A 24,653-nucleotide genomic window follows, 5' to 3' on the forward strand; every position below is an offset into this window, starting at 1 on the left:
CAAAAAAATTTCGTCGCAAAACCGTAGGAAATTAGCGAGCGAATTTTTCCGTCGCTAATTAGAGGCAGAAAAATTCTCTCGCTAATTCCGTCACTAATTTTCAATTTAAACCGTCCCACCTAAGGCGCAAAATTTCTCCTCTCTCCCTCGTTCAAAATTTAAACTGATGTTCGATTTAAACCGTTCCCAAACGAGCGTTCTTGTGAGCAATTTCCTTGCCTCCATCCTGATCTTCTCCTTCGGCCCCATCGGATCCCTGGCGTCGAGGAGGTCAAGCGACCACTGGCAAGGCTTGCCGGACGATCCCGTTGGCCGATGTCGACCGCCGCGACTGTCATCGAGCCATCGCCCAACTCCAACGCAGCAGAGGAGGGCGGGGGAATCTCGATGAAGGGCGTGCAGATCGCGGGGCGGCCGCTGTACCTGGACATGCAAACGACGTCGCCGGTGGACCCGCGATGCTGCCCTTCTTCACTGGCCGCTTCGGCAACCCCCATTTCCGCACTCACCTCTACGGATGGGAGTCGAACGAGGTGGTCGAGCGCGCTAGGGAGCAGGTCGCTTCCATGTCACCTACCTCCCCGTCGGCTCCGACGGCCTCCTCGACCTCGACCACCTCCACGACGCCATCCGCCTCAACACCGGCCTTGTCTCTGTCATGGCCGTCAACAACGAGATCGGTCTATTCCAACCTCGGTGAGACCCAATCAGAGATCTTAAGGCCGAGGGAGTATGGCTTGCTGGGATCCGATGGTGGGTCATCTTCCTCCTTCGTTGTCGTCGACGAATCGGTCCAAGTCCGGCCTATTGCTGCCGGAATACTGCCCGGCAGGGAGCAAAAATTTTTATTTTTTTTAAATTTAGCGACGGATTAGTGATGAATTTTATCCGTCGTTAATTTAAAATAGCGAAGGACTCATGACAGATATTATCCATCGCTAATTTAAAATAGTGACAAACTCGCGATGGATCATTTTCGTCGCAAATTCATTGCAAATTAGCGACGGATAAGTTTTGTCGCTACTTAGTGTCCAAAAATTCGCGATGAAAGCTATCTGTCTCTAATCTTATGCTAATTCGTCGCTAAGCTGTTTAGCGACGGATTAACGACAGATTTAGGTCATCGCTAATCCACAGGTTTCTTGTAGTGGTATAATCATGTTAAAAAGCTTGAGGTTTCAATGTTTTCTTTTCAAGGGGCAATTTATTATGGCCGTATTTGTAAATCAAGATATTAGAATGATTGTTGATTTTGATTATTTGTTGCAGTGGACTGTGTGATTGACTTGACACTTTTTTTTGGGGCTAAATCTAAGCCTACAAATGTGACCTACATGGTCCATTTAGAGGGGATAAGCTTTTGCAACACTGGTTCTCATGTGTGCAAATTTTTATGTCCATTCAGAGATCGATGGTCGAAAATGCATCAGAATTTTATCACTTAAAAAATAGCTTTTTTTTTGTTGAAAAAATGCAATCCAAGAGTTGTTAGAATTTCACAAATTGACTGAACTCTCAACTAGGAGATCTTAAGTTACCACATTTTTTTGCAAATCCGACATTCAGATGCATTTGGAAGGGTGAAATTGCTAAGAATAGACCATTAGATCGTGCATTTTTTGTATGAAAAATGTGATTTTTGGATGTTTGAATATTTATGAAGATTTTCAGCCATTGATTTTAAAGTACTAAAAAATGTAGCTATTGCATCATAATCGGAGTTGATCCCTGCATGTAGATCACATCTTTACGGTTGGGTTTAAGAGAAAAAAAAACATGACAATACGAGAACGAGAAATATGAAAAGACTAGATTATGAGAATTGAAATGAGTGAACTGAGAATTTCCAACACTTTTTTTGCTAATCCACATATGATATATATATATATATATATATATATATATATATATATATATATATATATATATGTATATATTAGTATTGATAAGGTACCCTGAGCACCTACTCCCACCTAATAGCCTCAAATTTTTCAAATTTTGAGTGCTTTTTTTGGTTGATCAGACCCATAGATATGATCTACAATCATTATTTAGTAGGAAACAAGTTTTAGATCATGTGATTGTGGCATAAATGTAAGGTTTTCACCATCTTCTAAAATCAATGATTCACAATGTACCAAAATTTTATGACTTAAAAAAACTTATTTTGATGTCCTGTGCCAAGTACAACTATAAGGTCTGATTGAGAAGATGCAACCTATAACTATGATTTCTAGTGGGTGGGAATAGGTGTTCTTGAGCACTGTAGCATTACTCTATCTTTCTTTTCTCTCTCTCTCTATATATATATATAGAGAGAGAGAGAAAGAAAGAGAGAGAGAGAGAGATTAAACATGGAGCATCAGCCTTCTACACCGCAAGGAACGCCCTCCCCATATGTGGCAACACCTTCCCCCTTTGCACTGTCCATCGTATCCACAAGGATAAGCACCAAACCTCACAACCTTCACCTATCAGACCTGATCCTCAGGGGATTAGCCCTGTTGTTCTCACTGGTAGTGGTGCTGACACTTGCCCTTGCATCTTCACCAAACAATGGCAAAGGAAGCCCCTGCTTCACCTTCTCCCATTCATCTGCCTACTGGTATGCCCCTTTACTTCACATCCTTAATTAATTTGCATGTTAGATTTGGGACCCCGAATGGTCCCCAAGAAGGTCGGTCACTATGTGAACACTTGACCCATGTTTGTCCAGGCTGGGCAGGGCTAGCCAGGTGCAACTGGGTCCGTATATTCGCCCCATCATGCTCTATAAATCATGTTGGTTTTGCTGTTATACCAGGGACAACTTTGTTTCAGTAGTAGGTGTCAACTGTAAGATCCTGTTCCAAGACTCATTCAGTTAGCGAGTGTTTGGATGCACCCCACAACCTCGAAAATCCAGGACAAGTTGGAATATTGCACTTTGATGCTCAATACAATATCCCAATTTATCCCCTATATCTGGATAAGTGGGTGCATCCCAACACTCCTTTAGTGGTTTTGGCTACAAGAGAATAGTTGGTTTGTGGCAGAACATTGGTTCTTGGATTGGCTTTCTTTTTTTTTATGAGGGAAAAGGAGTTTGATTCTCAAACCATGCAAACCCCCACAAACCCTTCTCTTCCTCATGGCTACCTGCTTTAAATAACCCCAAATACCGCATCCGTCATAATCCCCATGAGTTCATGGCTTGGAATATATCCAAAGTCCTATGGCCTTCCTATGGAAATATCATCATATTCTTTTTTGTTTTTTAAATAATGGAGTATTTTCCTCAAACTCATCTCCATACCTAAGAATCAGAAGTTTGGGGAGGATTTTTTCTTCAGATTATTCATCTTTTCTTTTATCCTATCTCTTCTAATGGAGTAATATGACAAGGGGGCCTCTTTACATTTTTTATCGGGCTAGGCCGAGGGAAAACTCTTCCATAAATGACCAAACATGGCTGGCCTCCGATTGGTGAAACCCTTGAGGTCTCCCAGCTTGCCTACTGGAGAGTAACTGAACTATGACCTTGTGGGTTTCGAACTCGTGACGTTCTGTCAACTTGGACATTCACAACTCGCCCCTACCTGATGAGCAGAGCCCGTGTGGGCCGATTAAGTAACCTTTAGAAACACATAAGAAGTAATGGAGAACTTATACTTAGGATCACCACATTATCACCCTATGTAGAACTAATGAAAGAATATGGGCCCCACTGATTTACCCCAGTGTGCGTTCGTTTCACCACTCATGAAAAATAAGCCCACCGTCCGGGCCGGGTGAGACAAAATTGTCTTGGTGTTGAAAAACCAGCTCGACCAAAGTTTACTTTCACATATGAAAGTAGTCTTCAACTTTGTGTTTAACCTGAAATTGTTCATTAAGGGGGCACAGCGTTTGATGTGCGGGTTCCGCACTTGTCCGCGGGATGCTCAGCGTGTGGGCCCCATGCACATCGGTGAGCCCACGCAAACGCGGGATGCAAGGATGCTTTTTTGGAGTGTCCCAATGAACGCTAAAACAGCATCCTCCGCTGTTCTGTCTTCAACCAAATAGCGGAGGATGGACACTGCCGGACACTTTAAAAAAACAAATACATTTTTTTTTGGGCACGCGAACAGGGTGGGACGGCGCGTCTTGTCACGCCTCCAACCAATATAAGACAGGACAGTGTGTCCCTGTCTACGTGCATCAGCGCATCAAACACACCTTAATTGGACAAATTTACTTTATATTATATTGCATCTTTCTTTTTCCACTCTTCTTTCCTGAATAACCAAGTTGGAGTTAACACCCACTAATATTCAAATTAGGCATCACTCTGCAATATTTTTTTGGGGGTGACGAATGGACACATGTCACTTAATGGGCCCACCTCCCTACAAAGTAAAACCTTCGTTGGCAGACTCTGCAATATCTTGTAGTTTCCTAATGTTATAAACAAATGTTGTATATAATAGCTGTATATATAGTCTAACCTACTAAAAAAGCCAACAAAAAAAGATAGAAAAATGACATTTTTTATGATGTAAACGTCACCTGACAAAAAAGTAACCCATATACATAGTCAACACAAGAAAGGGTCATAACTAGGGGTGGCAATTTCTGACACGACCCGCCAACCCGCCTCTTAGGCGGGTTCGGGTTGGGCTTAAGCCAACCCGTTTAATAAACGGGTCGACCCGTGTAACCCGTTTATTAAACAGGTCGGGTTCGGGTTGGGGGTATGCCAACCCGCCAACCCGGCTGACCCGTTTATTAAACAGGTCGGGTTCGGGTTGGGGGTATGCCAACCCGCCAACCCGGCTGACCTGAAAACCCGTTTACCCGACCCAACCCATTTATTAAATGGGTTGGCGGGTCGTGTTACCCGTTTATTAAACGGGTCGGGTTCGTGTTTGCCACAGCCGACCCATTTAATAAACGGGTCGGGTTCGGGTTGAGGTATGCTGACACGCCAACCCGACCCGATTGCCACCCCTACCTAACAAGTAGTAGGTAGTATGTCTTGTAGGTCATGGTTTCAAAATTGTTCCTTCCACCCTTTAAAGCGCAAGCTCTTTTTTCTGATTATGGATCGAGTCCAGCTTTTATTTTCTTAAGGTGTGTTTGGATTCATGGATCAGTTGGGTGGAATCAGGTGCACATTGCACACTCCAAATGTGCCGCTGTACTTAAGCACCCAACATCTGTTGTTGGCCCCCACAATTGACTGGCTGCATGGAAAAGATGGAGGGTGCTCAAGCGAGCAGCACATAAAAAATGTGCAATGTAATTGCACCTGATCCAACCTCGGTGCTATGACAACAAAACCCATACTTTATTGTTTTGAGAGGTAAATAAATGTTGGAGAGTTTTTTGTCATTCTATTTAAAGAAATCATAGTCAACTGATTGACTTTAAAATCCTGGGCAGTTATATAAATGTACAAATAACGTGTTGTTGGCTTCCTTTAAGTAGGTGGCAATCAAAAGCAACGCACTTAGGGATGGCAGTGGATCCGGGGAATACCTGGCCCTGCCTCGCCCTATTTGGACCGGGGATGGAGGACATGAAATGGGGATGAACTTACACTTCCCCCCATCCCACCTTGCATTGCCCCGCCCTGTTCTCGATCCCTGTTAGTAAAATGCTAAAATATTCTTTAGGGATGACAGTAGACCAAGGGAAAATGAGGCCCAGCCTTGCTCCGTCCCCCATCCCCATTAATAAAATGCTAAAAATACTCTTTAGGGATGACAGTGGATCGAGAGAAAATGAGGTCATGGCCCTGTTTCACTCTTTTTGGACCGGGGATGGAGGTCGTGAAATGGAGATGAAGGGCAAAATTTTGAGACGGGGTGAGGGTGGAGACCTTGTCCCCCACCCCTGTGCACTGCCATTCCTAAAAGCAGACTCTCTCTCTCTTTATATATATATATATATATATATAGAGAGAGAGAGAGAGAGAGAGAGAGAGGGGGGGGGCTCGCTCCGCACGCGAGAGGCACGGGGTTAGATTCTCCGCACCTCCACCTTTAAAATTGTTTTGGGATGAAGGCGTAGTTGTTGTTGTATATAGAGGGGGGGCGTAGCTAGGATTCATGTGTGTGTGTGGGGGGGGGGCAAACAGGGTTGTAGCAAAAAAAAAATTGGTATGATGGTTTGGGGTTCGGGGGCAGCGCCCCGGGAAAAAAATTTGAGATAAAATAAAAAAATGGCTACAATTATTAATAAAAATCTATTTCATATGGACAAATCAAACTATTTGCTGCAGTCAGGGCTGGGCTAGGGCTGGGCTACAAAAATGGATAAAAATCTATTTCATATGGAATCAGGGCTGCTTTTAAATTTTATTTTATTTTTTAACTGGGCCGGGAGGCAGGACTGGGCTACAGCCCAGTTCTGCCCCTCCCCCACCCACCCACCCACCCACCCACCCACCCACCAGCTCTGCCTATATATATATATATATATATATATATATATATATATATATAATCCATTGAACTAAGAAAGAAGATCCAGTGATAGGGTCTGATTACTTTACAAAGTACCTCTCTCTCTCTCTCTCTCTCTCTCTCTCTCTCTCCATTGAGCTAAGAGAGCAGATCCAGTGATAGGGTCTGATTACTTTACAAAGTACTTGGCCCGCATAAAAACAGAAAATCACAGCCCACGTAGTAACTTTTTCTGTGTTTGTGTTATACACAGAAAATCACTATATATTGTTACTGATTTTCTGTATTTTGTGTAGACCGAGTACTTTGAAAGGTACTCGTCCCGACCATCTAACCACAACACTTGAATTAGAAGTTGGCCAAGTTCTAAGTTCGTGGTGTTGGACCCGAGTCTCTAAGCAATAGCTATATCTTCAGTGAAACTCACTGAATTTAGAATAATCTCTATAATGATCTGATTGTATACGTGACCATATGACAGGTACTCGGTGAGTGTGGCATTCCTCTCCTTAGTCTACACAGCATTGCAACTGTTCAAAGGAATAATTGACATTGCTTTAAGAGGCCTAATTCCGGAAAAGACATTGGAGTATGCTGCTTTCATTATGGATCAGGTAAAACCACAAGAACTCAATGAGAGAGAGAGAAAGAGAGATTTTTGAAAGGCAAGCTGGGGTTATAAGGCAGACCCCAACCAGTTATTCTGGGGTTTGATCCTGCAACGTCCCACCACAAAGAGACGTGCACTGACAGCTCATACCAACCAGTCGGAGCCCACGTTGAGAGAGAGAATTGTTGCATATGCATCTTGTCCATTCATTTTGGCTTTGTCTGAGAGTGGGTGTTAGGAGGGAGATAGAAAGGGTGATGCATAGGGAGATGAGAGGAGATGGGATCTTGACGTCCTCGTGAAGATGTAATTGAAATCGGATGGGATACCGATATATCTCCCGTCCGATTCGCAACCCTAGACCATAAACAGTGGAGATCGGTGGGGCTATGGGAATCCTCATCACCCTCATCTCTCTCTCTCTCCCAATCATAGTTATAAATATTGGTAGGGGTATATCTCGAGGAGGCTATTTCTTGCGATATTATAGGTTAGGCGATAAATCTTAAATATAAAAATAAGTAAGAAAATATCATGTTTAGACAATAAAATACATATATAATAAAAAAAACATGTAAAAAATATGAAAGAAAGAAAAACAATATTTAATATATAAAAGAATAAATAAAAACAGTAAAAATAATTGATAATATTATTGCTATATAATTAAATTGATGATATTTTCAAAATATCACGATACTTTACCTTTAAATTGGTTGCTGAAAATACAAAGATAATACTGTGATTTTTGAGAAAATATCGCTGATACATGTAACTATGCTCACAACCATAGTGACAAACATCTTTTTTTGGCAAAAACCTCGTTTGTCAAAAACTCGCTAGAAATTGACAAATTTTCATAAATATTGCATTTTTTGGCAAAATCTCGTCAATAAAAAAATAAATTTAAAAATATAAAAATTATTTTTTATAAGAAAATATTAATACAAATTTATTTAAAAATAAAAAAAACGCATTTTTTCATGATAAATAGCCATTTAAAATGTAAATATCACGGTATTTATGTTTTTTTTCATAAATCTCGTTATATTTTGAAAATCTTGCAAAAATTTGTCGTTTTAAACTTTCAGGCAATTTCTCACGATATTATCGAGAGATTTTCATTAATCTCACGATATTTGTTACAAAACTCCCAACAAAGAGCAGATGGGACAAATCAGGGTGGCAAAATGCTCTAACATCACCACCAACCACTGTTGTGATCAACGGCCACTATCATGGCCGCCAATGATGATGTCATCAGCACCTTTGTGGTGGGCCCGGCCACTTGCACGGAAGATGGTTGGATGAGATCGATAGATGGTGGGGATGTTAGAGTGATTCCCACTCCAACCAACACCAGCTCTCAAAGAGAGTGTTACTCTCGCTGGTATGATGATACTGACCCTTCTGTTATTGGAACATGCAGTTAGTGGCATATCTTCTGCTATCTTCATTGTCAATCCTAGTGTATACAACAATCAATTCAGTGGCAGTTGGCTGCAGGAAAACCATAAATGCTTCGGTGGTAATGTTCTTCCTTTGTTTCTTGGTTGTTGCTGCCTCTGCTCTCATTTCAGGCTACAAGCTTTGCAAGAGGCTTATATGGTGAACCACTTGGAGCAATGAATCATGTAAATAGTGTGTGCTTTTATTAGGCAAACTTCTTGTAATAAAAACTTCTCAACTTCATGGATGATTAAAGCGCAGGCTTGCAAGCATTCTCGTTAAACACAAGTGTATAGGCTGCAAGTTCTGATCGGAAACTAGGAGATGAGAAATCTATTCCTCGAATGCACCTGAAATCTTGTAAGAAGAAAACTAAAAAAAAAATCACAAAGAATTTTGGGAAAAATGAAAGCAGGGTATTAGTACCATCTTTTCTTTCATATCCTTCACAAAATTTTCCACCTTTGATAAGATCCTTCTGTGTATACTAGTGGACACCCCGTATATTTAACAAGGTTAATTATACTTTCTTTCCCTAATTAAAATAGGATGTTCCTACTACTTAAAAATGCTAGATACTTAATTAGATATGCTACAATTACAAATTACATGGGCTACATCCGACGGCAAAAAAAATGATCTAATTTCAATATTAGTCGCTAAAATTATGCCTCATAGAAGTTGCATCTATCACTTTGCGATTCTAATGGACGCGAATACTAATCCAATTTTTCCAGATTTCTCCTGCATCCACACGGATCAAAAGCTAGTGCCACATGCTACCATGCATTCTTCTCAAGGACACACTCAATCTTGCATGAACGACATTCTTTTTTCGACAGAGAAAGCTGGGGTTAGGATAACCCCTACCAGTTATACAACCATATACCATTGGGATTCGAACTTGCAACGTCCCAACACAAGGTGGCGTGGGCTAACTGCTACTGCCAGACAAGCGGAGCCACCCGTTGGGACACAGTCAATCTTGCATGAAAGATGGATGACAGAATTACCATGTAAGATGGAGAATAGAATTGGCAAACCCCAGGAAGTTTCTGCTTAATTAATCCATAACTCGCAATACTACAAATAAAAATATTATTGCCAGAAAGCAAGTTTAGAAGATTTGCCCCAGGAGCTTTCTAAGTTTGTGGTTGTGGTTTTGATCGTGGCAGTATATATATATATATATATATATTATGTGTGTGTGTGTGAGAGAGAGAGAGAAATTGATAGCCGCTCACGTGTTTAGTGTTAAATGGGTTTTTCTGCCCTTTCCGTATTTTTTTTGCAGAACTGACCCTATAAATGTGTTGAGTATGGTCGATTTACTAGGAATCCACACCTGGATCATGTTCTTTTGATAAAAAAAATAATATTGGAGCCTCAAATTTTTACAATGATTTTAGACCATCGATTTTTTGAACCTTATAAAAACCAACTCATGTGTCGAAATCGAACGCTTCTAGAGTTGATCCCTATAAAATCAAGCACATAGATCATATCCCTATCCGTATGGTCAAAATTTATAAATAAAATAAAAAAGTCTAAAAATCCATTTAGCACTAAACGTGTGAGCAGCTACCAATCACTATATATATATATAGGAGAGAGAGAAAAACTAGATGGTTTGCATCAACATTCCACCTCTACCACCGGCTTCCCCACCGTTGTTTCTTCCCTGCCACCCTTCCCTACTGCCCTTCCCCGACCTCCACCACCATGCCACCATGCTCCGATAGCCAAACTCTCTCTCTCTACACCCCACCCACCCCTACCCCGACATTGCCCCACCCTCCTCCACACCACCCACATTCCTTTTTTCGACGAGCAACCACATGACCATCATCAAACACGACTTGCCTCCTCCACACCACCTACGACCAGCTTGATGCACACCATCTATCTCTCTCTGCCACCACCGATGGGGCAGCAGAGATGCTTTGTTGCTAGGGAGCAGCGGTGACCACGTTTGCGATATGAGGCCAAACTGAGATGATGATCACGATGATCTCTTGTCGATTGACCACTTCCTCGCCACCTAGATGCTCTTCAAGGCCTCTTCTGCTTTAAACTCGACTTCATGGCCGCTAATCTCGCCATCCTCGACATTGTTCGCAACAGACTGTGCAGGGAGGCCGGTGGGGACGAGAAAGGGAGGGAAAATAAGGGAAGAAAAAAAAAGAAATTACACAAGAGCTAGACCGGACAACTCATGTTGGTGCAAACAACAAACATAGTTTGTTGCATTACATATTCTAAGTTTCATATATATATATATATATATATATAAAGAAAACCCATATCTTTGAATGACTTGCTAAACTAACAAAATATGTAAACTAGTATGAGTCAAGATTTTCATAGACTTTTTGGAAATCTAAACTTGCAGACACTACAACAAAGCAGTAGATTAGCGACGACCACATTCCGTCGCTAACACTGTTAGTGACGGATTAGCGACGACGATGCGACGGTATGCTTACGTCATGAATTTTTCGACGCTAACTGGCGACGGAATAAATCCGTCGCTAGGTCCGTCGCTAAGTGCGACGGACTAACGAGCGTTGTATTCCGCCGGTACTAAATGACGACCACTGCTTGGCGACGGATTTACATCCGTCGCTAGATTTATATGAATAGCGACGTATGGTTCCGTCACAAACACGAAAAAAAATTAAAAAAAAAAATTGAAAATTAAATACCGAGAACAGTACAATTTATATTTCCTGTACAATTTATATTTCCTGTAAATAAAAAACAAACCACACAAAAAATTCCATATAAAAAGAATCTACAACAATTAATCGTTCCACCTTAAAATTAACAAGTTTAATTATTTACAATTCAACAATTACAATTAGGAAACATAAAAAAATAGAACTTCTTCAACACAGTTCTCTAATCATCGCCAAGATTTTGTGCGTCTTCTTGTTCATTGCCTTTATCTGTCCCTTCAGCTCCGCTACGCTGATTATCGCTAGCAGCCTACACAAGAAAAGAACAGTCAGTATTGATAAATAAAATATAATAAAATAAATTACACACTATATGTGATTCTATCATGTGCTTATGTGTGCTCTAAGGCAATAAAAAAACTCTAGATGTGCTTCTATCATGCTTATATGTGCTCTAAGGCAGGCACAAAGTTATATATGTGATTCTATCATGCTCATATGTGTGCTAAGGCAGTAAAAAAATTGAATATGTGATTATAGCATGTTCATATGTGTTCTAAGGCAGCTAGAAAAACTCTATATGTGATTATACCATGCTCAGATGTGCTTTAAGGCAGGCAAAAAGCTATATATGTGATTCGATCATGCTCGTATGTGCTAAGGCAGTCAAAAAACTGAATATGTGATTATAGCATGCTCATATGTGCTCTAATGCAGGCAAAGCAAAAAAAATTATATTGATTCTATCATAAATGATATATGTTCTAAGGCAGTAAAAAAACTCTATATGTGATTCTATCATGCTCATATGTGTTCTTAGGCAGTCAAAAAACTGAATATGTGATTATAGCATGCTCATATGTGCTCTAAGGCACGCAAAAATTTTTATATGTGCTTATAGCATGCTCATATGTACTCTAAGGCAATAAAAAAACTCTATATGTTATTATAACATGCTCATATGTGCTCTAAGGCAATAAAACAACTCTATATGTGATTCTATCATGCTTATATGTGCTCTAAGGCAGGCAAAAAAATATATATGTGATTCTATCATACTCATATGTGTGTTAAGGCAGTCAAAAAACTGAATATGTGATTATAACATGCTCACATTTGTTCTTAGGCAGTCAAAAAACTGAATATGTGATTATAGCATGCTCATATGTGTTCTAAGGCAGTCAAAAAAACTTTATATGTGATTCTATCATGCTCATATATGTTCTTAGGCAGTCAAAAAACTGAATATGTGATTATAGCATGCTCATATATGCTCTAAGGCAGGCAAAAAAAATTATATGTGCATATAGCATGCTCATATGTGCTCTAAGGCAATAAAAAAACTCTATATATTATTATAACATGCTAATATGTGCTCTAAGGTAATAAAACAACTCTATATGTGATTCTATCATGCTCATATGTGTGCTAAGGCAGTCAAAAAACTGAATATGTGATTATACCTAAGAGGGATCTGCAATCGAAGATCCCCTGTTCAGCACAAGATTGTTGATCTCATCTCGGAGAAAGGGGGCGACGGTGTCATGGAAGTAGTCATCCAATGTGTCCTTAATGATCTGGCGTACATCATCACCGGAAAGAATAGGTTGTTGCTTGGAGCTTATGTCGGCGAAAGTAGCCTTTGAGCTGTAACTGAAAGAAGCAATAACTGGTGAAGTGTTCAGATTACTCCCAAACTCGAACACACGACCTTTTTTGGGTTCACCTGCTGCAGTCACCCATGCTGCAGGATCAAATGATGGATGCTGAGTAGCGTCATCGCCATATCGCTCTATCATTTGTTGCTCATATGCCTCTTACAAAATAATGTTTAAAGTATACATTAATAATTAATGATAACATTATGATAACTTGCATATTGCAATGATTATTAATAGAATAAATACATACTGTCGTTGTTCTTGCCTTTTCTGATACGAAGACTCCTGTGGTCTTCCGTTTATGTGTTTCAACAAACACATCCTTATATGGTACACTGCATCCTTTTTCTGCTTCCTGCGAAGTTAAATGACAAAAGATTTAGTACACAAGTTTGCAATAATACTTATAAAATTAATATTATATATTGATGAGTTACCATTTTCTTCAGGTGGCTCCCAAATGTCTTAGATCCACCTGTGTGTAGATGGGCTTCGGGCATCTTTGCTCGATTTTGTGCAGCCTTCCCAGAGCGAGTTCTAAATGCATCTCCCGCCCACTTATCGCACATTTCATCCCAGTAATCTCTCATGATAGTAATAGGGTCATGGCCCTTCCACAGTAGTGGATCATCTACTACGCCAAATGTTTTTTTTGCTGCAGTCTTCATAGTGTTCAGTATGTTGAAGAACTGCAGACAAGATAGTGTGACTCTCGCAACTGTTCCAAAGTGGCTCATCAGCATCTCTAAGTAAATCATAAAATCTACTAGCTGCATCGTTTGGTGATTCTTCATCTACGGCAGTTCTTACATTACTAGAACTCATAGGAGAACCCAGTTATGTTCATGCGGCATCAAATATCAAATCCGTATATAGATTATCTTGCATCACATTCACCCGTGCATCAAAATCGTTTCTAAATTCTTCTCCATGAAACGTCAAGTTCTGATAATCACTCACAATACTCTTCATGTATATGTGATGTCTAACACTATGAGGTTCTACAAATCGATTATTCTTACAAATCTTGCAGGGACACCTAATCTGACCTGTGAGATCCACTGTACTGACACTTGCCGTTGCAAATTTAATAAAACTGTCAACACCATCCATATATTCATGCGATAACTTATTGTCCACTATCCTACGGTACATTCATTCACGGTTTGCAGTCATTTTCTTATGATGTTACGAATAATAGCCTAACGAATTAAAAGAAAATAATTAAAATGCTACGATGAAGAACATATCAAATTTATCATGCAATATATGATGTCATACAATAACAAGAATTTTGATGCATGCAATGATAACTTAATATTTTCATGTGCAAATTATCAATGACACGATACAATCATTTGAAGCATGCTTTCATTATACAATTTCACATGGAAGTCATAATCAAATTGAAAGTAACTACATGCAAGCATGGATACAATTACATCAAACATTGCAATACATTGTAATTATTCATATCAAACAAATGGCAAACATATACCTGCAACAAACACACTTCAATATCTCACTAACTACTACCATGCCTAGCATGGACTTCGTACTCCAAAAATAAGAATACTTCAATATTCATACATTAAAATCATGCTCAGCATGATCTCCGAACTCGAACAAAGCAACCCTAAATATTAACAACTAAGTGAGTGTGTGAACAATAAAGTGTTACATCTAATAAATTAAATAACATGTGATACGCTTGCATCACTTACTCACCACGGGTATTTACCCGATTTGCATTGTTTTTGACACTTACTTACCACAGGTGGCTGAGCACGAGCTAATTCCGTTGAAAAATCTGCACAAAAAAATACTGTTTCAAAATAAAGTAACTACGAAATAAAAAAAAAATTGTTCTGGCAAGGGGTCGACCCCCTTACGGAACATAGGGGGTTAACCCCCTTATGGAACGTAGGGGGTTAACTGACCCCCTGTTCGGGCAGGGAGTCGACCCCCAGCCTTTTCGCCAGTGAGTCGACCCCCTGCCGGAACAGGCAGGGGGTTAACCCCCTGCATGTTCCGGCAAGGAGTTAACCCCCTGCTATTCCGGCATAGGGGCCTTGCCGGAAACGGCAGGGGGTTAACCCCCTGCCAGAAAGGTAGGGGGCAGGGGGCCCTTGTCGAAAAGGTAGGGGGTTAACCCCCTGCTGTTCCGGTAAGGGGTTTAACCCCTGCCAGAACAGAAGGGGGTCGACCCCCTGCCGGAAACGGCAGGGGGTTAAGCCCCACATTTTCCGGCAGGGGGTTTAACCCGTGGCGGAAAGGCAGGGGGCTCCTGCCGGAAAGACAGCCCCCCCTGCCGGAAACGGCAGGGGGTTAACCCTCTATCGAAAAACGTAGGGGGTTAACCCCCTTCCAGAACAGAAGGGGGTTACCCCCTGCCGGAAAACGCAGAGGGTTAACCCCCGCGTTTTTCGGCAGGGGGTTAACCCCCTGCCAGAACAGCAGGGGGTTAACTCCCGCATTTTCCGGCAGGGGGTCGACCCCCTACCGGAAACAGCAGGAGGTTAACCCCCTGTTGGAAAACATAGAGGGTTAACCCCCGCATTTTCCGGCAGGGGGTTAACCCTCTGCATTTCCGGCAGGGGGTCGACCTTCTGCCGGAAAACGCGAGGAGGGGGGGTGGGGCGTCCTTTACCTTCCTTCGGGCGGCGGGGTCTGCGGACGATGGGACCGGCGGGAGTGGGACCGGCGAACGACGACAGTGGGGAACGGCGAGAGCAGCGAAAGAAGAAAAGGAAAATCTGTCTGGGATTAGGGTTATTCGAAACTTAGCGACGGCTTAGCGACGGAATTAATTTTGTCTCTAAGCCCACGAAAATTTCGTGCCTCATGTGGGACGAAAATTAACGACGGAATTAGCGAGGAAATTTTTCCGTTCCTAATCCGTCGCTAATTAGCGACGGATTAGGAATAGAAAAAATCCATCGCTAATTAGCATTTTTTGTAACGTTTTTGGCGACGAAAAAATGTTGTCGCTAATCCCTCGCTAATTAGCGACGGCTTGAGCGACGAAGATATTTACGTCGCTAATTTTGCAAATATTTCAAACGTTAGCGACAAATAGTTTTTGCTCGCTAATCCGCCGCAAATTGGCGACGGAAAAAATCCGTCGCCAATTTTCGTCGCTACGTAGCATTTTTCTTGTAGTGAGATGCATTCGGTGTTGTCCATTTGCTTGGAATCGATTATTGGATCATCGTAATCGGATCGAGAAATGTGATCTTTTATGCTTGCATATTTATGAAAATTTTACGCCCTTGATTTTTAAGCCCTAAAAGATCCTTCTTATACATCGTAATCGGATGATCTAAGAGTCTCTTTCTATAAAACCATGCATTTAAATTACATTTGTACGGTGAAATTTTAGAAAAAAATAAAAAAGCATGCTACATCCAAACTGTATCTTTCACTTTTACATCTGTATGTGTGTACATTTGTAGCGTAGGCTTGTAAACGGATTGGGTTTGCATTAAAAATCCAGTGATGACTCCAATATTCAATAAATGGTTCTAATTTTGCATGTGGATCTTACTCCAAGCACATGATAGTTATGGAACCAGATGTGATCCAACACTCTCTGACACTGGATTTTCAAAAAACGGTTCAAGCATATTGGTTTTTTCATAGAATATGTAAAATGGGTTGGACCAGTCTAAGTTCTGAACTCATTCATCTTACCGTTTATAACTCAGATCTGAGTAAATCCCACACTACTCAATCTGAATCTGACCCATTTGATAAATGAGCCTGATTTGATTGGACATCTGTCCAAATTTCTTCATTCTTTGGATTCATGAAACCCTAACAGGCTCTGGCCATCGGGCTAGCGGACTTGCTTTTGGTATCAGGGTGGGCACTACCCACCTTAGTCCAAACCCTACTGTGGGGAATTTTTTAGCCCACCCTGGCCTCTACTTGGCTCTCCCTGACTAGGTTGCTTAACTAACTATAACATATGGCAAGCCCACATGGCCAGCAGAGGGGTTGTGAAGGTATTGCATTGAAGACCCTAGATCAATCCCCGCTGGTGCACTGGTGTGTCTGTGGATTTCAAAGGTGCGCCACCTAAGGCAGGGTAGTCGTGGGCCCACCCGGGTTTTCCCTAACTTCGGTGGTGTTTCTCGTCATCAAAAAAAGCTATAATACATGACTATAAGTGTGAGAGCTGAAGTTGCATACATTGCACTGATTGAAATTTATCTTTGATGTGGAGTCTCATAGAAATGGGGAGGCTCTAAATCTAATGCAAAAGAGAGGTTCAAGAGAGAATAAACACCTGCAAAATTTTCAATGTAAAAATGATAAAAAAAAGTGTGTGAAACAATTTGTTTTACAAGGAGACTAACTCGATGGTTTAAAAGTTTCTCTTCTTTAATTTTCTCAATGGCCACATCGTTCATCTTTACCCTCTATCCTAATAAAAAATCGTTAACACGTTATCCAAGAGAGGCACCACAAAACTCTGATCGTCATCATCACTTTCTTCGTTGCTGGTTTCTCCATTGTTTAGAGGATTTAGTTCCTTGATAAAATTCATTTGACCGAGAGCATCTCCTATTTCTCCTGTTTTTATTGTTTAGATAATCTGGTGCATCAGGTTGTTCACTTTGTACCCTTTGTACAAATGGGATGAGCTTTTCTTCTATCGTTTCATCACCTTATTCGTCGGTGGTTTTTCCATTGTTTAGAGGATTTAGTGTCTTAATAAAATTCATACAACTGAGAGCATCTCCTATTTCTCATATTTTATTGTTTAGATAATCTAGTGCATCAGGTAGTTCACTCAGTACCGTCTACAAATAGTATGAGCTTTTCTTCAATCGTTTCATCACCTTCTTCGTCGGTGGTTTCTCCATTATTTAGAGGATTTAGTGACCTGATAAAATTCATGCGACCGAGAGCATCTCCTATTTCATTGTTTAGATAATCTAGTGCATTAGGTAATTCACTCTGTACCCTCTGCACAAATAGGATGAGCTTTTCTTCTATACTATTTTCCAAGAACAACTGATTTATTGCCCTTACGACGAGTTCAATCATTACCTTATGTACTAATAATCAGTTGAGTTTTTCTTTTATCGTCTCATCGGTTTCTTCTTCCACGGATAACTTTCTCATTGCCCTCCTGACCACGAGTAGGATTATCTGTGACTCAGTTTCAGCTTCAATTATTTCTCAATATTATCCAACTCGCTCATCACATTTTTTATGAGCACAAGTTTTTTCTCCTCTGCTTTATGGGATAAGTCACTGAGTTTTCAAACCATGGTTTAAGGTGGGGTAGTAAGAGAAAGTATATTAAAAGTGTTGGGACCCATCGGTCTTGTCTTGTGTGACACATTGAGTGGATGGAGGTGAATGAGTCCAACCATACACATTCACTTCCATCCATTTTTGTTAATGAGTCCAACCATACACATCCACTTGTTTATCATGCAACGTGCTATGGCTTGTGGTTGAGGTTGATGTTGTGTTTTTGTCATCTACTGCATTGTTTAAAAACTCATCACTCAACTCATTGACTCAGTTGACTTGATTCGGATCACCCATTTACTGGGTCAACCCAGTGGGCAGACTTATCTAGAGCAAAAACTCATCCAGACTCGGTCCAGACTCAGTTGACTTGATTCGGATCACCCATTTACTGGGTCAACCCAGTGGGCAGACTTATCTAGAGCAAAAACTCGTCCAGACTCGGTCAAGACTTGACTCGGTCCAGACTCAGTTGACTTGATTAGGATCACCCATTTACTGGGTCAACCCAGTGGGCAGACTTGTCTAGAGCAAAAACTCGTCCAGACTCTGTCAAGACTTGACTGGGTCCAGACTCAGTTGACTCTTCTAAGCAAAATTATTGAAGATCTTGAAGTTCAATTCATTTCTTGTCAGTAAATGACTAATGGTGGCCTAGTCCTAACTTAGGATAATGTCTTTTATTTATTTAGTGGTTTTAGAAGTAATCATGACATTTTCTTATCTTTTATTTATTTATTTGATTAATATATAAGTCATCGAGTAATAGATATAGGAGAGCTAATAGGTAGGGCTGCAAACAGATCGGATATAGTTGGGTATCCGACCTAAATCCGATATATATTTTCAGACATGGACACTTTAACTAAAATCCAAATGTAGATTTGGATCGGATTCAGATCTGCTCAATCAGGTCACTTTTGGATTCAGATCAGCATTTTAAGTCGTATTTGGAGTTGATCCGAATAAAAATCCAACCCGAATGCATTTTTACAAGTAAATAACTTTTTTCTTTTATTTTTTTCCTGATCCAGTATTACCACATATATTTCGGATTCAGATTCAATCTAACCTTCTAAGATCTGATTCACATTTGGATATGGATTCGAGTATATTGTTTGCATTTTGAATTCAGATTCACATCTGACAGGATCCGGCCCGAATCCAACCCATTTTCACCCCTACTGATTGGTTAATAGAGTATAGTAAACCATTCCTTATGGAGTACCTAATCAATGGCAAGATCATGTTTGTAGCTTCCCGAAGCTACATATTAATCATATATAGAGTTAGTATGTTAAAAATGAGGAATGATTTATTATAACCTATTAGTAGGGGTGAAACAGGTCGGATTCGGACCGGATCCTATTGTATCCAAATCTGAATCCAAAATGCAAACAGTATATCTGAATCCAGATCCAAATCTGAATCAGTTCCGAGAAAGTTAAATTGAATCTGAATCCGAATCCGAAATACATGTGGTAATACTGGATCAGGGAAAAAAAAACAAAACAAGCTATTTACATGTAAAAATGTATTCTGTCCATTTTGATTTGGATCAACTTCACATCCAACCTAAAATGCTGATCCGAATCTGAAAGTGATCCGATTGAGTATATCTGAATTCGATCCTAATCCACATTAGGATTTTACTTAAAGGGTCCATGTCCCAAAAAATATGTCAGATTCTGATGGAATATCCAACCATATCCGATATGTTTGTAGCCCTGCCTATTAGCTCTCCTATATTGTAAATTTCTAATACGTTATGTTTATGGTCATTGTTTTTAACACATAATTAGAACATCCTCAACTATTGCATTTTAGTGTACACCCCGGTGGGCAAGGAGGGACCTCAAGGGTAAATTTATTTAGAAAAATACTTTTTGAAAAAACTCGATGATAGATTTTATTTTACTAGATCTTGGTTTCGGATTTTACTGGGTATTTAATTTGAGTCCTGCAGTTCCTATAACCTAACTTAACCTTCAAATTTTGTTTGCCAAATTGTCTATTGCCCTGTTTCCGTGCTTACAAAGTAAAACTCCACAAGTATTCTCCACTTGCCTGTTAGTAGGGGTGTCAATGGGTCGGGTTTGGTTCGGACCCAGGTAGAACCAGACCCAGACATGATTTGAGATGCTGGTACCGGGTTCAGGCCAATCGGACCTGCTATAAGAGAAACCATACCCAGATCCTATAAGAATTACATAAACCCAGACCATACCTGCTAAATATATATATTATCCATTTTACATTAAAAAATTACAGATCTTAGTCAAAACTCGGGTCGGGCCTGTGTCGGTATGAAAGTTCACAACCCATACCTGGCTCCACATATTAATCGGACCCTTTGGGTCCGACCCTGATTCTATTTGAACCTTCTAATTTATCACCAAACCCTGACCCTATAGGGTTTGTCATGGGTTGGATCCGGGTCAAACTCGACCCGTTGACACCCCTACCTATTAGGGATAGTTTTCTATTGGCTTTGGCCTTGTGACAAGGGATACACACTCTGGGTGTTGAACTCTATGACCTTCAACTTGAATGGCTTAAGCCAGTCACTTAGCCAGGTGTGTGGAGCTCTTGTATGTTCATCCTTTTGACCATGTTTTGTATATAAAATTAAAACTAAAACATTGCATTTTAATTTACCCAGATATAACATTGTTAGTGCACTTTATTTTATTTTTTTAACATCTCGCACCTAAAACGTAAATATCAAGATAACAACGTGATATTTAGATTTTAAGGAAAATACCACGACATTTTGAAATTATTGCGGTATTTTGAAGTATAAAACAGTAAGATAATATTTGCATTTTGGGGGGCTATTTTCAAAATATCACCGATATATGTCACACTGAATCCACCGAAAGTGCTTTGTTATGTCTTTTTTTGAAAAAATCCTCATCGATAATCATGAATTCTGAAGACCAACGGGAGGGCTTCATAGGAGCAGTTAGTGCACGTCACCTTGTGTTGGGACGTTGCAAGTTCAAATCCCAATGGTATGGTTGTATAACTGGTGGGGGTCTGCCTAACCCCAGCTTTCTCTGTCGAAAAAAAATATATCATAACCAATAAAATCAGCTCCTACCCTTATCTCCTAAAGATCTTTTAAAATGAAGTTACAACATTAAGCTAAATTAATGAATGTTTATATATAAGAAACTACCATGTGAATAAAATATTCGATCAGTCTGATTTTAACAGCAAAGCAAGACAATTTCAACTTGAAATTAAAACGTGGAAAACAACCCATTGTAAATTTCCAATAATCCTAACAAGAAGAGAACATCAGCTAAAGTTTATTGGTTGACATATTGGATGATCAAACTAGCATCCAAACAAAAAAAAAAAAGCTTTAAAAGTGTGTGTGAAACAATTTGTTTTACAAGGAAACTAATCTTCTTTAGTTTGCTCAATAGCCACATTGTTCATCTTTACCCTCCATCCTAATCGACAATCGTTAACGTGCCAATGAGTGACACCGCAAAACTTTGATGTCGTCATCATCACTTTCCTGTAATTCTTCATCACTTTCTGGTGCTTTGTCGCTGCTTTCTTCATTGTTTAGATGATTTAGTGCACTGATAAAATTTATAAGACGGAGAGCATCTCCTATTTCTTCATCACTTGTTTCTGGTTTCTTCTTCATTGTTTAGATAATCTAGTGCCATGATAAGATTCAGAAGCTGGTCAGGATCTTCGGTTTCTTCATCGGGTTCTGCATGAGTTAGTTCACTCAGTACCCTCTGTACAAATTGGATGAGCTTTTCTTCTATCGTTTCATCAGTTTCTTCCATGGATAACCGACTCATTCTCCCCCTGACGAGTAGGATTAACTGTGACTCATTTTCAGCTTCTTCATCTATTTCTTCAAAATCCAACCAAATCATCACATATTTTATTATAAGAACACGTTTTTTCTCCTCTTCTTCACGGGACAGGTCACTCGCTACCTTCTTCACAACCAAGATGATATTTTCTTCAACTTTTTTATCAATTTCTTCACCAGTTCGTTCCTTCCAAATATTCTTAATGAGCTTTACAAGTTTTTCCAACGTTTCCACATCGAGGTCTTCAACAATCAGTTGGCTAGATAGCTCCTTAACAAGCATGATGATCTTTGCTTCAGTCTCATCTTCTGTGTCCAGGTCGTCTAATTTTCTCAACACCAACTTGATGAAGGATATCATCTTTTTCTCATCTTCTCTCTTGGTATCTTCATCAGTTAATATGTACATTACCCTCTTCAGGATCTCTTCAACCACCAAGCCTTCATACCTAGAAATAGAATTTACCAACGGTGAAGAAAAATAATGAAAAAAAAAACTTTTATAATTTTCATATTTCATGATAATAACACAAGAACTTGAACAATTTGATAAGCATGCAGTGAACATTGATGGATGGAGTTCAATATTAAGGTTGCATCTTTAATTAAACCCTTTAAGCCTAATGGGGCCATTGATATGACAAGAGGCCTACATGGCCTCTTATGCATGTGAAGAGGCTTAAACCACTCAAAAAACGGGTTTCGCATTAAAATATCATAGTACAAAATAGTTGTTTACAGAGATTTATTTTCACTTAAATATAATGTCCTTTAGAAATTAACAAACTTGCTGTAAAGTCACATTTAAAATATAAAAAATAATTTTACACATTAAGGTAAAGTAGATAGATATAGACTTCATTTGAGTAGATAACTCTGGTAATTACTAGTACGTTTTTTTTGCAACTTGGTCCCTACCTTATAGCCAATTTGCAAAATATCCCTGGCTTAATTATGCCATATTTGCAAATTGATACCTAAGTTTTCATTAACCCTTGCAAATTAGCCCTTGAGGTTACCAGCTGTAAGCTTTCGTAACGGTAACTATTGAAGGGTAGACAAATTGATGGTTTGTCATTACAAGAGGACCAATTTGTAAAATGGGGATAAGGTAGGGACTAAATTGCAAAAATTTAATACACTAACAACTATTTGACGAAGGACATTTTGGTGACCAGTTAACAATGGATCAAACTACAGAAGGAAGGCGAAGATGATTTGCAAAATGGAATAAGGCAGGGACTATTTTGTAAATTGGTTATAAGGCGAGGACCAATTTTCAAAAAATAAAACCCTACCAGTAACTTCCATTCTATAAGAAATCAGAATGTGTTAGAAAAGATAGTTAAGCAAAGGATAAATATAATAAGAGTCTATATTATAAAAAGTATTGCTTAGTGGCACCACCATGATTATACAAAAGCTAGATGACCTTCTATAATTTAAAACTAAATTATAAATCAAAAATAAAAAAAGATGAAAATAACAAACTACAAAAGGTATACAATTGATAAATAACAAAAGGCTCTTACTAGTCTTGCACTTTTAATCTCATTTATGCAGGGCTATTCTTATAGAATTAAAAGGAATTCAGTGATAATGTATCAAATTTTCATATATATAATAATATTTGATCATGTCGATCTGACAGTCCAAACGAGCCAGCAATCATATGTACAGGTTGTGTCGACCAATCACACCTTGTAGATTGGTTTCGGCATGGTTTAAATACTAGGAACTGGCTATTGGATCGTTTTTAATGAAAAAAAAAATACGATTTTATGAGAAAGCAAAATTGATACATTGTAGGCCATTGATTTTTCAAAGCTCCTAAAATTGTTCTTACATGTCATAATCGAACCATCCAAGACCTGATTCGCACTAACCAGATTATGTAGATCACATATATAAGATTAATTAGTTTCATGAAAACAGCAACAAAAATGAAAAAGAAAAAAACTCATATTTGAGGTATGTAATGGCGACCTTAACCAAAATGTTTTTATATATATATATATATATATATATATATATATATATATATATATATAGAGAGAGAGAGAGAGAGAGAGAGAGAGAGAGAGAGAGATACCCGGCAGCCATGTTCTTGACATGGTAACCAACAATTCGGCTTGCGTTGGTCAATGCATCCCTCCACTGGCTTACTAGTTGATCTGCATAATTGCTCTCATGTCTCTCTAATGCTTCACTGAATGGACCATACTGTGTCCGTAGCTCAGACGGATCGACATCGTAGAAGACGGGAAGGATGATCGACCCGCATCGGGTTATGCAAGTGACCTCCATGAGGCACCAATATGAATGGGCATACGACCTGGAGAATATGGGTATGGAGATCCTCGCCGCTGCTATCGCTTCCAAAACCTTCTCAATCCTTTCTTCGGCTTTCAAACTATTTTCATCTCGGAAGGTGCGGACTCCTCTCCTTGTGAGAGCTCGGTAGAGATGGTCAGTGAAGGACTTGTGGGTATCCTCCCCTCTGAAGCTCAGGAACACATCATAAGCATACCCATCTCCTGATGGGGAGGCCATGATTTGCTCTTTGGTCTAATTGGTTGTTGTGAAATGTGAAGATTCGGAATAGAGTCGCAGAAGATTGGTTGTTTGTTGCTTGAATGGCCAATGAAGTTGCTTCATGTTGCAGCTTTTATAAGGGGACTCACTAAAGCCCCTTGGTTTCTCTCTCTACCC

General features: G+C 39.7%; 2 protein-coding genes across 2 annotated transcripts; one reads left to right on the plus strand and one right to left on the minus strand.

Moving 5' to 3' along the window:
* Positions 1 to 2,354: 2,354 nt before the first annotated feature.
* On the plus strand, positions 2,355 to 8,713 carry LOC149827297 (CASP-like protein 4A4). Its single transcript, XM_090018486.1, has 3 exons — positions 2,355 to 2,605; positions 6,913 to 7,045; positions 8,471 to 8,713. The coding sequence occupies exons 1-3, from the start codon at positions 2,355 to 2,357 to the stop codon at positions 8,651 to 8,653; spliced, it is 567 nt and encodes a 188-aa protein (XP_089874612.1). The 3' UTR covers positions 8,654 to 8,713.
* A 12,532-nt stretch (positions 8,714 to 21,245) lies between these two features.
* Positions 21,246 to 24,653, minus strand: LOC149827298 (uncharacterized). Its single transcript, XM_090019262.1, has 2 exons — positions 24,034 to 24,653; positions 21,246 to 22,390 (listed from the first exon to the last, which is right to left on the minus strand). The coding sequence occupies exons 1-2, from the start codon at positions 24,492 to 24,494 to the stop codon at positions 21,736 to 21,738; spliced, it is 1,116 nt and encodes a 371-aa protein (XP_089875388.1). The 5' UTR covers positions 24,495 to 24,653; the 3' UTR covers positions 21,246 to 21,735.

Source organism: Nuphar pumila, chromosome 10, assembly GCF_984573655.1.
Source record: "Nuphar pumila chromosome 10, dmNupPumi1.hap1.1, whole genome shotgun sequence".
Classification (NCBI taxonomy): Eukaryota; Viridiplantae; Streptophyta; class Magnoliopsida; order Nymphaeales; family Nymphaeaceae; genus Nuphar; species Nuphar pumila.